Genomic DNA, 14122 nt, shown 5'->3' with positions numbered 1-14122 from the left:
ACTAACCCTTATTTTCTGACTAGGAGTAGCTTCCCATAGACTCAGGAGTGCAGCTGCTATGCCACCTGGTGTCTCTGACAAGAAGCCCTGCTCTTTCCCAAGATCAGTCCTCTTCCCCTCCAGCGGTACACCGATGGTACTGGGGTCCTCTCACAGAGGAATCAAGACTTTTCTCCTTGGTTCAGATTTTGTTTTTTAAAAATTTATTTCTTTATTATGTATAAGTACACTGTAGCTGTCTTCAGACACACCAGAAGAGGCCACAGATCCCATTACAGATGGTTGTGAGCCACCATGTGGTTGCTGGGAATTGAACTCAGGACCTCTGGAAGAGCAGTCAGTACTCTTAACCACTGAACCATCTCTCCAGCCCACTTAGTTCAGATTTTTAAAACCCGGGAAAAAATTTTATTTGTCTCCGCCTGGGTCAGACACTGACCTAGTTTCTCATCTGTGTAACTAGAGGGAGGGGTTGCCCAGCAAGTCTAACTTAGCACCTGGCTGCAGAGAGTCTCTCTGAAAAAGTGACACATTGGACATGTGATAGATGTCTCCACAGACACCCAAAGTTTAAGGATAATGCCACTCCCTATGGATAATGTAAGTGTATAGGTGTCGATACTGTGACTGACAGGGTGTGACTGGTGTTTAGGTATCTGGGCCCTAGAGGGATAAAAGACCTAAAATATTCAAGATGATGTCATTCAATAAAGACTCGACCTGCTCAAAGGGCCTATAGTGAGTCACATGACAAAGCCGGTTTTGTAATAATGAGCTTTTGTTTTTAACTGAGAGCATGCCTATCCAGAACAAAGGGAGTTTTTCTTCTCAACCTTTCTTCCCACCTACATGTGGCCATGAGATTGCTTTCTGAACACTGGAGTGTGGTCAACAGTCTTGTATACAACTATTGTGTTTTTACTTTTGCTTATTTTTTTAAATACCTTTCAGGACTGGCAAGATGGCTCTGTGGCTTGTCACACACGCCTGACAACTCAAGTTGAATCCCCCAGGACTGGGTTTGATACCTGAAACACAGGTGAAGGTGGAAGGAGGGAACCAGACATGAAGTTGATCTCTGATTAGCATGGGTACATACTATAGCACACACATGTGTACACATGTGTATGTACATACTCATACATCTGTCTCTTTTACACACAGAAATAATAAAATTAAAACAGTTATATATATATATCAAACATATCATATATCATGTATGATATATATAACATTTAATATATTTGACATACGATTTATTTGTATTCCAGGCTATGCTAGAGCTTGGTGTGTGGTTGAGGCTAGCCTGAAATCATGATCTTCCTGTCTCTGCTTCCTACATGTGAAGGTTATAGGCACGCCCCACTGTGTCTGGCAAAATGCAAATTCTTCCAGATAGCAATTTTGTTCTCTTCTCTGCCTTCTTTCCCCCCCTGCATCTGGAATATAAATATGCTGACCCATGCTATGACAGAGAGTTAGACTCTGGCATGAAAATCCCACCCTGAGAAAGTGTAGAACATAAGACAGCAGGAATCTGAGCAAACGGCAGAAACAGCTACTGCAGCAACTCTGGGCTGCCCATGGTGTGTGGGGATGGGATTTCTATTTTAATGTCACCCTTAGTTTCTGTCACTCTTCTGCCAAGTCCTAGCCGATGTATGCACTGTGAGCCGGGCAGCTCCTCCATGTTCTCACATGTACACTTCTCTCCCTGTGACTCCTCTGTAAAGCACAGTGTGTGGCAACTGATCGCCTCCTTTACCATGAGGGTCTTAGAAACTGAACCCAGGTCAGCAGAGGGAAGAAAGCACTTGAGCCACTTCAGCCTTCTCATTGCCTACCCCTTATTTCTGAAAAACTAACATCCATTTATAATTATATTGCAAGAAGAGCTGTAGTTAATATCTCAATTGCATCATATAATAGTTGGTATGTGGTAAGAAATTAGCTTTTGAGAAAAATAATTAAAAAGAGTTGTGGAAAGGCAGGAATGGGGAGGGGGCGTAAGTCTGGGAGGAGTTAGAGAAAGGAGAAAGGTAGGGGGTAAATATGGCCCAGATACATTGTATTAAATTCTCAAAAAGCTAATAAAAATACTAGATATATATATTACAAAAGAAATTAGCCTTTGAAATTTGGGGGAAATCCAATTATCTGCCTAAGTATGTTTGCCAGGGATTTTTTTGGGGGGGCCACCAGATTTATTAATAGCATGCTAAATTAGTATCCTTAGCACTCCTCAAATACATGCCAACTGTAGTATATAAATACCAATTTTTAATAACATTTTTAGTTGATGACTCATGAGTGCCACCCATGGCGTCATCTGAAAAGGCCAGCCTATGGCATTTGTGTCCTGGCCACGTAATCAATAAAGATGAGCTGTTAAAATTAAGGTTTTAGTTTGGTGTAACCATATTTGCTCCACAGTGCGCTTTCTCCCGTGACATTTAGCCCTGTCTCAGGCTAAAAGCCAGAGGCCCCAGTACCATGCACCACGTGCTCTGAGACCAGGAGCCAAAAACAAATCTTTCCTCTTCAGTTATTTTCCTCGGTGCCTTGTCATAGCAATGAAAAGCTGCTCAATACATCAATGAATATTATGTGAATTATACAAACAGGAGTATGCATTATAAAAGAAATTATCCAAAACCAAACAATTCTAGGTCATTGCTAACCATGATTAGTTCTTACACTATAATCAGCCAATAACACAGGCCTAATATTAAAAATATGGAATGTCCAATTCTATTTCAAATGTTCTTTCCCACAATTTCGGTTTTGGAAGTTGCTCAAGGCTCATGCTAAGTATCTGGGGCTTGGCTCTTGGGTTGGAAGTTTGGTGTTACCTTTATGCTTTCTTCATGAGAACTGACCTATTTAAAATCTGGTGGGTGATGATTAATATAATTAAAGCATGATAAAAAAGAATCTTCAAATTAGATCAACAGGCTGAACAACGTACTTCACAGGACACACTGAAAGCAAACAGGAGAGTATGCAGCCATCTGTCCTGACAATGCTGTATCCTGTAGAATGTACTTGTAGCTTCTAAAGAGAAGACACATTAGAAATCAAGGCCTATGCTAAACTCTGTGACTTAAAACACAAAATTCAGGGGCTGGAGAGAGGGCACAGTGATTAAGAGCATTGGCTGCTCTTTCGGAGGTCCTGAGCTCAATTCCCAGCACCCAAATGGCAGTTCACAACTTATTAACCAATTTCAGGGACAGTGACACTCTCTTCTGGCCTCTTAGAGCATCAGGCATGCAAGTGGTGCACAGACATACATGCAGGCAAAACACTCAAGCACATGGTAGATAAACAATCTAGATGTCTCCATTTGTTACCCAAAACCCTTCACGATTTACTGTCCATCCCCAGTCATTTTACTGTCTATTTAACCCAGCAGCCTCTGTAGAGAGCTCGGGGCACCGCCACTTAGAGATGTCAATAGAGAAAACAAAACAGACCATGTAAACCATAACAATGGGGACTATTTCAGAGGGTTACAGCAAGAAATGAGTCCATACACGAGTCAGGGGGGCGTATGTCTCCAGGGCCAGAGGATGTGGGTAGATCCCTTAACCAGTGATAACTGACTCAAATTGTGAAGGAAATTCAAGGTAGCTAGAGCAAAGAGGGAAGAGAAGGCAATGAAAAGACATTTTAAATTTTCTCTGTTACTTCATTTAACAGGTTGGATGATGCCTTCCAAAAGCCACAACATGCATAAGATTCCCAGGTCAAGCTAGTAGATGTTATCAAAGCATCCTAGCTTAAAGACTTGGCCATAGTTCCAAAGACAAATGTCCTTGTAAGAGACAGAGGAGGGAAGACACAGAGAAGGGGTTGTGAAGAATTAGCAGCAAAGCCAGAGACTGAGGTGAGTCGAGCACAAGCTATAGAAACTAAGGCAAGCTGGCTGTTCCCAAGGTTAGGAGAGGAAACCTTAGGATGCCACCAAAGGCTGCAAGAGAGAGGGGCTCTGTCGAAACTGTTGTTTCCAGTGTCCACACCCTAGTGTTTCAAGACAGTATGTATGAGTTAGGAGGAGAGAGATGGACAGATGGACACACAGGAAGGGACCTTGACAGGGAAAACTCCTCCCACTGACAGCTGCTCCTATCTCACTGTGACCTCTGCCAATTTCTGGTTTCTGACAGGCTTTCCCTGTCCACTTTATCGATCAGTTGGTCTTTGATCAGTACCAGTAGTGATCTTTTCTGTTTATTTTATGTGCATTACTACTCTCTTCCCTACTACGAGTAAGTCTCCTGAGAATAAAAATTCTGCCTGTTTGATTCACCTCTACACTCTATTTCCCAACACGTACATCTGGTGGATCCTTAGTAAATATCTGACAAACAAGCAAAGGCTGGGAACAGGTCAGGAGAAGAGACAGCAATGGAAGGAATTCCTCATTAGTGTCTCCCCTCCCCCCAGTCTGTTATGTAGCTCAGGCTAGCCTCAAACTCTTTATGTAGCCAAGGATTACTTTACATTTCTGCTCCTTCTATCTCCACCTTCACAGTGTCAGGGTATAGGCATGTGCCGTGCCAAGCTTATGCCTGGATCACATAGTGCTGGGTATCAACCAAGCAAGCACCCTGCCAACTAAGCTTCATTTCCAGCCCTCAAATGGAATCTGTACTTTCCTTCTCTCTGTCCTATTTTCTTCTTTTTTTTTTCTTTCCTTTTCTTTTCCCCCAGTGCTGGGGATGGAGCCAAAGGCTTTCTGCATGCAATGGCAAGGGCTCTACCACTGAACCACATCCCTTGTCTTTATGGGGAGTTCTCTCCTTTCCCTGAGCTCCTCCCACATCTGTTTTTCACTGCACTCTGGATCCCCACTTAGCCACCCTTGGCTTGTTTCCCTCAGCACACATGTGAAATCATACCCTGCTTCAAAAGAAGAAAACTGAATTCCATGGTTTGATGAAGTTCTCTGTATCTAAATCCACCATTTTTCCTTATATCTGGGGGTGACTGGTTGAGTATTTCCCCCACACTCTCTCCCAACTGCCCCTCAAGTTTCTGTGTGGCTGGCTCCAGTTCTGCCACTGTTGTTACACTGTTCCAGACCAGCCCCAGTGACCTGCCAGCTCTGGTTCTATTTTCCTTCTTATCAGCCTTGGCAGTATCTCTAGAAAGCTGTCCCTCCTGATCCTGCTCTTCTGAGACACAGGTGTTTCTCTTGGGGTCCCTTTCAAGTCCCCACAGGAGGCCTTTCCTCTTTCTCTGGGAATTGCCATTTTGGTCTCTTGGACCTGCCCTCCTACCTGTATGTTGTTTTTTAAACAATTTTCTCTCCTGTGGTTTAGATGACCATTTGTAGATATGAATGGTATGCCTTTGGTGACCCAAATTTATATTGCTAACTGTCTTCTAGATAGCTCTGTTTTTATAGCCCTTTAAATTTAATATGCCCCAAGTTGAATTTTCCATTTTTATGAATTTTTACAAACTACCTTTTCTCTATTTTCACTCGAATGGAGTGTGAGATGATGCCAAACCTCTCTCAGCTACTCAGGAGCTTGCCAAGCTGGTCCCTTGTCCTCTGGCTGACTCTGGTGCCAGGTCCTATTGAATTCACCTTCTAAATATCTCCTGAGTCCATCTGTTCATCTCCATTTCTCAGCTTCTGCTGAACTCAAACCTCTTTCCTGCATAGTCTCAGCAGCGTCTGGACTCTTCCTCTGGTTGAAGCTTCACCTCCTTCCCCTTCATATTCTTTTTTCTTTTTGGAGATGAGGTTTAACTCAGGATGGTCTCCACTCACAATTCTCTTGCTCCTGCCACCTGGATGAACAAGGCACACTACCACCGTATAGTTATAAGGCTAGTCGGCTAACTTACACTTAGGCAGTCCTCAAATCTGAGCCCCCAATACACAAACACATAATATCCAGCAATTGCTTTTTTTTCCTCTAATAGGGTCCCACTATGTAGCCTTGGCATGTCCAAAAGTGTGCTATGTATTCAAGGCTGGCTTTTGAATTAATTCACAGAGATGCATCTGCCTCTTCCATCTGAGTGCAAGGATCAAAGGCATGCACCACCACTCCCAGCATTATTTATTTATTTATTTATTTATTTATTTATTTATTTATTTATTTATTTATTATTTTGTGATTCCTGTATTTTAAGAAGTATCTCTTTTTACATTTAGTATCTCTGAAATAGAAGCACAGTCTTAGATGTGGTTAGACTCAACACTGCTGTGTTTATGTTCTTTTCTACTCACTCTGATGAATTTTTTTTTACCCATAATTCTAAGTCAGCATTTACTCCCAGATGTTTCTTCAAGTGCGAATGTGATCTGGTTGAGACTCTCTGGGAAATTCTTAAAAGGCTCTGGCTTGGGGAAAAGAGGCTCCCTAGTCCCTCCTCCCTAAACTTTCCTTCTTTGCAGCCCCTCCTACCTTAAAACCAAACAGCTATATCTGCAGCTAGCTCCCCAAAATACTTAAGTGAAGCCAGAACCCTCTGCACAGAAGTCTTCTGCCCTAATGGCCTCACTTAAAAAAAAAAAAAAAAAAAAAGATGCAAAGTCCTCCTCACCCTGAGCAGAGCCTAAACTTCCTTTGTGTATCCAGGGACCCTAGCATATGGCCCGTGCCATTCCTAAATCAAGTAGCATGCCAACCTGTGCCATTTCTCTGGTCCTTTGTTACCAACAAAGTTTTGTAACACACATTTTTCTTCACATATACCCATTTCTAGCAATGTCCAGCAATATAGAAAAAAATCCTTTGACAATAATGAACTAAATATGAAGGAAGCAAGAAGGTGCCCCTATATAAGATATAAAACCTTCCACCTAACCATCCCCTTACCCTAGGACAGGCAAGAGGACACTAGACACCAAAACAACTGCAGACCTAGTAATTCGACCCTCAATTGAAGGTGGGTGTTGTCAAAACCTGTGGTATCTGCCCCTCCCCTTTCTCTCCTCTTAAAGTACACGGCAAGTCACGGTCCCATTCTACCTCTTGGTTACCTGTGCAACTCAACATATGTACTTGTGCAAGACACCAAAGAGGGATTCACCCGACTTGCCCACCTGAGGTTTCCATCCGGACCCCCTCCCCACACACACACCTATGAATCTCACTGAGACTCAACACCAGTAAATAAATGCAAGGTGAGCTGAAGTTTCATATAAAAACATTTGTTTTAGTAACTATTTTGAGGCCTCAAGTTATATGGAGTGGGAACAGTTTCTCCATGTCAACCCACTACTAGATTTCAATTCTAGAAACTGCCTCAAATAGATAAACAGTCCTTCTTTCTGACCTAGATAATTTAAAGCCAAGGATTCCAAGTCATTCATGGAAAAGTACCAGGGTTCTGTTGGGGTTTGAAATAAAGCACTGATGTGGCCTACCTGACAGACAGGTCAGTGGCAGTGACAGACGACTTGCCTAGCACATCCGAGTACCAGGGTTCGACCCCCAGTGCTGGGGTGGGGGATGGAGGATGACCATACCAAAACATGTTGACAATTGCAGGACCAACATACTCGAGATATTCTTAGTGAAAAATCTGGAACTGTAAGGAGAGAGGGGGAGAGAGAGAGAGAGAGAGAGAGAGACAGAGACAGAGACAGAGACAGACAAAGAGAGACAGAGAGACAAAGAGAGACAGAGAGAGAGAAGGAGAAAGGGTGTCAAATGCCAGGAAAGGAGAAAATAGATTTATCGCTAGAAACAGTCAGGAGAGGGTGCAGAGACACAGGCATTTGCGAAGGCAGCAACTAGGGAAAGGTGGAGAGGCTGTTGCTGAAGACGAAGGGCTTGAGGCTACAATAGATAGATAACAGCAGGCAAATCAACTCAAGATAAAGAAGAATGAGAGGCACCCAGAGCAGACAGAAGTGTGCTGCTGTGGATTAACCCTTCCCTCTTCAAAGGAGGCTAAAGAAATACTTGAATCAGGGTGGACTCAATAGCCCTTCAACAGACCAACGGAGTCTAGTGTCCCCCTTCCTAGGGTGGAATCAAAAACCCTTGTCATGTGCTCAGCATTTTAAACGTGTGGAGGAAAACTTCCATTCTCAAAGCAAAGACTTCACTAAGAAGTCAACATGAAACAGATGGAGCGAATCTCTCCTGTTCACAAGTCTTAGACTAAATAAAATTTAAAAAAAAAAAAGAAGAAGAAAAGAAAAGAAATAAAAAAAGGCTCTGAGTATCAAATACCTAAGCTGAGGAGATAATTCCTGTGGATTTTGGCTTCCTGGGAAATGAACTCTCTGACAATGAATCCTCTCCAACCCCTCCAGCACTGAGTACTGTAACTAAGACAATGATGTAGGAAAATGATGCTCTCAGGGCAGACTTAGGCAGGTGTATTTAGATTCCCTGAAGCGAGTGCCCTGGGAGCCGTCTTCTCAGTATCTCGATATCTCCAAACTAGAAGAGAATTTGGTGGATCTCGGTGGGTTTTTCCGGATTCCCACTGGATTCTGAAGTTGGGAACCCCAATCCCCTCTCCAGACCGAGCTAATAAAGAGAAGCAGTGGGAGAGTCCGTCTGTTGGACCCCGACCCATGTGGACTCTGGCTGTAACTCGTGCCGCTGGGAGAGGGAAAAGGAGCAGACCTCCCTTTGCTTTTGTTTTTGGCATGGCGGGCACTTTGAGGGACAAGCGGCCGCCTACCTGCCTGACACCTCCCAGACCCCGGGTGGCTGCGCGCCGCGCAGAGCCGTTCGCCCCCGGCTCAATTCGCCCCCGGTCTCACCTCCCTACGTTGTCCACGACGGTGACCAGCCTGACTCACCCAAGACGGGTGGCGGGGGAGATACTTCAGAGGGCGGAGGTACAAGAGGCGGGCTCAGCCCTTCCCCCTGAGTCCTGGAGGAGGCGTAGCCAGTGCGCAGGTGAAACCGACTCCGACCTATCCCGGGAACTTTCGTTGCGGGGACTCGCTGCGACAGGCCAGCGTCGCTCAGGGGCGGCCCGGGAGCCTCCTTCTACCACCAGGGTTGCGCGCGGGGACTCAGCCTGGGCACCCGCCCCTAGGGACCCTCGGCCCTCCCGGAGAGCCCTGGAAATGCGGGTGGCGCCGACCTCCCCGGCTGATGGAGACGGGTGGCGCCACCCCGGGAGCAGGTGACACTCGCCAGGCCTGGGTTTCGGTCGGAGGGGAAGTGCGCTGGGAGCTCGAGACGCAGCCTCCCAAGGGACTAGGGACCGGGCAGCGATGGCCGGAGAGCTAAGCCAAGAGGCACTGCTAGACTTTCTGTGCCAGGCTGGGGGCCGTGTGCGTAACGCAGAACTGCTGAGCCACTTCAAGAGCTTCCTGCGGTACCCTCACGTGCCTCCAGGCCAGCTGCAGGAGCGTCGCGAGCTCTTCAAGGGCTTCGTGAACTCGGTGGCCGCAGTGCGCCAGGACCCCGACGGCACCAAGTACGTGGTGCTGAAGAGGAGGTACAGGGACCTGCTGGGGGAGGAGGGCCTGCAGCGACCCGCCCCCGCAGACAGACAGCCACGGAACCGCAGCCACCGCGACCCGGAGCCGCAGCAGCGGCAGAAACCGCCGGCAGGTGCGGGGACCCGGGTGGACGAAGGTGGTGATGAACTAGTGGGCAACAGCGCACCGAAGGAGGCCGGGCCAGACCCCGGCCCGGGGAACAGCCCCAGCCAGAGGACACTGGAGCCAGAGGCTGCTCAGGCCGGAGGCAGGTGTGCGGCGGTGGGAACGCGGGGACGCTGCTGTTGGGAGTGCCAGCAGAACGACTGGGGACAGCCCACGGGACAGCCGCTGCCGGAAGATCTCAGAGACCCTGCAGCCGCCTGCGAGAAGCCGGAGCGCGCTACGCCTGCCCGGGATGACCTCGGAGCTCCGGGGTGGCTGCGGGAAGGAGCGGCGGCCGAGCGCGCGCCTGTGTCGCCTGTCTGGCCTCCAGCCGCCGTCGAAGCTGCTGGCAGCCCGACGTCCCCGCCCGCTCTCCCGCCCCACCTGGCTCCCTCCAGAGAGCCGCTGGAGCTGTTGACCGCCGGCTCCCCGAACCATTCAACCCAGCACCTTCTGCAGCAGCAGCGCACCCGAGAGTGGGTAGCCAGATACCCGCAGGTGCCTGAGGCAGGGATCCAGGGGCCCACTCGCGCCTGGTGTGTGTTGCCAGACAACTTCCTCCAGCTACCTTCAGAAACCGCCTTTGGGGTCTCAGAGACCAACTTCGCGATGCCAGAGCCTGCTCTGTCTTTTCATTCTCTCCTTCCTGGGGTTCCTGACCAGTCCTCTGAATTCTGGCCGGGGAAAACTCCACCTACTGTCTTTCGAAGCATTCGTTGTCAGCTATCCCTCCTGGATCTGGATGACTTTGTGGATCAAGAGAGCCATGGCAGTGAGGAAAGCAGCAGTGGACCCAAAGAATCCCCCGGAACCCCCGAAGAGGGGCTGCAGCCTGTCGTGAAAACTTCCTCTTGGGGCGAGCTCAGGGATCCAGTTGAGGATCTGCTTGTGTCACCAAACGAAGGCAGCCCCTTCCTGATTCGGCCGGGCCTCGGGAATAGAGGCAACGCGTCCAGTTTCCGGAAGGTCCCAACAGTGGCTAAAAGCCTTGGAGACCAACCCAAGGAACCCTTCCCTGCCCCCAAGTTCCGAAGGTCTGTCAGAAGGAGCTCTCGAACAGGGAGAACTAAATCTCCCTCTTCCTCAGATGAGGAGTGTCTTGATGAGGACTTGTTGAAAAGGAGCCGGCGCCCATCTCGGTCTAGGAAACCTTCCAAGGCAGGAGTCCTGCCCAGCCCAAGGGTGGACATTGTTTTGATACAGAAATTGGCAGATGCTAATGCTGTGGCCAGTCAGCCACACTCCTCATGGGTCCCCAGCAGGGATGGACCTGCAGTCTTGATACCCCACAAACCTTCGGAGCACAGGTCACCCCTTGTCCCCTTAGATGCCAGAGAGCATGAGTGGATTGTGATGCTTGCTAGTGGCTCCTGGTTTCGCGTGCACACTTTGTTCTGGGAGGACCCCCAGCTGGCTTTGCACAGGGACTTCCTGACGGGGTACACGGCCTTGCACTGGATAGCAAAGCATGGTGACCTGGGTGCCCTTCAGGACTTGGTCTCTGGCGCCCAGAAGGCAGGAATTGCACTCGATGTAAACGTGAGGTCCAGTTGTGGCTATACCCCCCTGCACCTGGCAGCTATCCACGGGCACCAGGGAGTCATCAAATTGCTAGTGCAAAGATTGGCTTCTCGGGTAAACATTCGAGACTGCAGCGGCAAGAAACCGTGGCAGTATCTGAACAGTAAAGTCTCTGGGGAAACGTGGCAGCTTCTGGGTGCACCCCGGGGCAAACCTATCTTCCCTGTCTATTCCTTAGCACAAAGCTCTTCCCCAGCCAGGAAGGTCAAGAGCCGGGAAGTGTCTAGAAATGTCACCCGGAAGACTTCCTTGGCTGCTTTACTCAAAACTCAGCACAACAAATGGAAATTGACCAGCCAATATGAGAAATTCCACACCCCAAAGGAAAGAGAAGAGTATAGTGACTAAGGTGGGTTCTTCTCTCTAAGAGGTGCAACACACACACACACACACACACACACACACACACACGCCTGCACAAACGCACGCACACACTCCCCAAACTACTAAGTAGGTGGAGGATGGATGAAATGGGGTCCTCAAGGGTCATCTCAATTTCCTGAAAGCCCATGTGTCTGGACTGTGAGATGCAGGCTGAAGCTGACCCAGGCATTCAAGCCTGCGAAGGATCAGGGCACAGGAAGGCGCAGTGTTTTCTGAAGCAGTGCCTTCCAGGCCTTACTAGAAAGGGAACAAATGCGTCACAGGGAGGCAATTCGTGGAACTGCCATAGCTCACACTCTCTGGCTGGAAGTTCTTTGGCTTCTATTCATCTCTAGAATAAATCTTGGCTGAGTGAAAAGCACCAGGCTTGAAGTCAGATGGCTTCCCTTTATCTCCTTTACATGCTTTTGGGCAATTCCAACCAGTGAATAATATCGTTACTGGAGAGTGTAAGATCTGATTGAAGAGATTTCCTCAGTCCTGAGCCTTTCTGTGAGCAATGACTGTAGTGCTTGGTATAAACTGATGACTGTCGTCTCTGGGTGTCATTGCCATTGGCCAGAGAAACAGATGAATGAATGATTGTGACTCCACTCCCTAGAGAAATGACAACATTCAGACTCTTATTTTGTGTTCTGTTTGTTTTTTCTATTGTATGTTTTTGTACCAACTCAAAGTGAGCTTCCCAAGAGTAAAAGAATTTTTGGTTCATTTTGTGTAATGACTGAAACTCATCATCCTGCAGGGAAAACACCACATGTAGCAAATAGGGTCATCTCTGACAGCTTTTAGTCTGAAAGTCAAAGTTGGTTCCGCTGGATCCACTCTAGGGAAGCAGAAAGGGTTAAAGCATCAGAACTTTGTTAAGCTGCTAAGTATAACTTTATTTGCACTAAACTTTTTTGCCAACTAAGATTAAATATTAGCCTTGAAGTACTGAGTGTCTGACAGGAAGTGTCCCATTCAGGTCTCTGGAAGAGGCTGATCATTGCAAGTCCCTGGCCAAAGGGGACTCTGCAACCCCAGAAGAATGTGTAAAACCTGAACATAAATCCAAAGAGGGCTTACAAGTTCAGTGTTCAAGCAGAGATTACTTTTTTTGTGGGAATAATTTCATGTGTGATGCTGTGTTTTTTAAAAAGTATTCTTGCGTTTCTTCTGGTTATTCTGCATTAAAAGACCAGTGGATTGTTCTGTTATTACATTGTATCACTATGATTATTGCTAATGTTCTTATGGGCTCTGTGATTGTCAAATCTTTTTTTTTTTTTTTTTTTTTTTTGTTTGTTTCTTGGTAGTGTAACTTTATAACTTTGCTGAAATCAATCTCTTTCTCTTGTCTATCTCTCTCCATTTCTCTGGGGACCTTGTATGTATTATTCAAGTGCCCAAGCTCCTTTAAAAAAAAACAAAACAAAACAAAAAAGACAGAATAATCAATTATATGAGCTTTTCCAACTACATGACCTTTCATCCCCCACCTAAAGGGTGAAACTGGAAAATCAAATCAGAAAACATGAGAAAATGACTGTCTGTGTGTGTGTGTGTGTGTGTGTGTGTGTGTGTATGTGTGTGTGTGTCAGAGAGAGAGAATTTAAGTTTACAAAACAGACATGCATGTAAATAATCTCATAAACAGCTTCTTTTAAGAGCCAGTGGATTTAACATATTGTCATGACTGGATCAGATTATTCAATAAATAACTTTGCATTGCTCTGTGGGGTTTATAGAGGTGAGTGGAACAGGCTGACAGGGTGTCTCTCCACTAAGAGCTAAAACTCTTAACTGTTTGCTCTTGGCTGCTTTCTACCTTGACTTGATTGTCTTTCAAAGCCTCATTACAACACAGAGAATCTTGTACTAATAGGCAAGAAGAAGAAAGGGTATCAGGAATGAGGACCAACTGACATAAAAAATGAAATGATGGTGGGGGGAGGAAGGAATGCAGACAGAAAGGGGGAGGGATGGGAGAGGGAGAGTCCCTTTAGTCTGGGAAATGAAGCTGGGCTTGGTTCCATCCAGGAATGATGATACTGGCCTTCCCAAGAAACCAGCTTTGTTGGTTCCTCCACATTCTTGTCTGTCTGCTTCAGTGTGGCTCCACACAACCTGGTGTTGGCTGGTTTGCTCAGTGGCCAGAACACAATCTCAGGCTGACCCTCTGTCTGTTCATGTGCCTGTTGTCACTGATCCATGGATCCGGTGAACTGTTTCACCTAGTTACATTGCTGGCGGGGGCAGGGCAGGGGTGAAAGAGCTCAGCCTCTTGCTCATGTTGCAAAGTCCAGATGGAGAGAACTTGGGCAGGAATGCTCTTCTGGCCTTATGCGGGCTTCTCCCTACTGTGAACCCTGCATGAGGCAGCGCTCCTGTGGGAGGCAGACTTCTGCTTGGAAGTCTGAATTTGCTAGCATCTCAGTAAGGTTTTTCATATCCCTCAGAGAACAGCTCAAATACAACCTGTAAAGAAGATGCTAGGCGAAAGCCCCCAGGATGTAGGCATGGCTGTTCTGCTAGGATTCACAGAATGCTCTGCACAGGCCTCACAATTGCTCCCTTATCACAATTGCT

At 47.0% G+C, this 14122-nt stretch overlaps 1 protein-coding gene across 1 annotated transcript; it reads left to right on the top strand.

Moving 5' to 3' along the window:
* Positions 1-9211: 9211 nt before the first annotated feature.
* Positions 9212-11515, top strand: SOWAHB (sosondowah ankyrin repeat domain family member B; the record flags this gene model as incomplete). The annotated part of the gene is made up of 1 exon (XM_080932181.1): positions 9212-11515. The coding sequence occupies one exon, from the start codon at positions 9212-9214 to the stop codon at positions 11513-11515; it is 2304 nt and encodes a 767-aa protein (XP_080788307.1).
* Positions 11516-14122: the final 2607 nt, after the last annotated feature.

This window comes from Micromys minutus (genome assembly GCF_963924665.1).
Source record: "Micromys minutus genome assembly, chromosome: 1".
NCBI classification, from domain to species: domain Eukaryota; kingdom Metazoa; phylum Chordata; class Mammalia; order Rodentia; family Muridae; genus Micromys; species Micromys minutus.
Note: the sequence above shows the minus strand (reverse complement) of the source record. Positions and strands in the feature narration are given on the sequence as shown.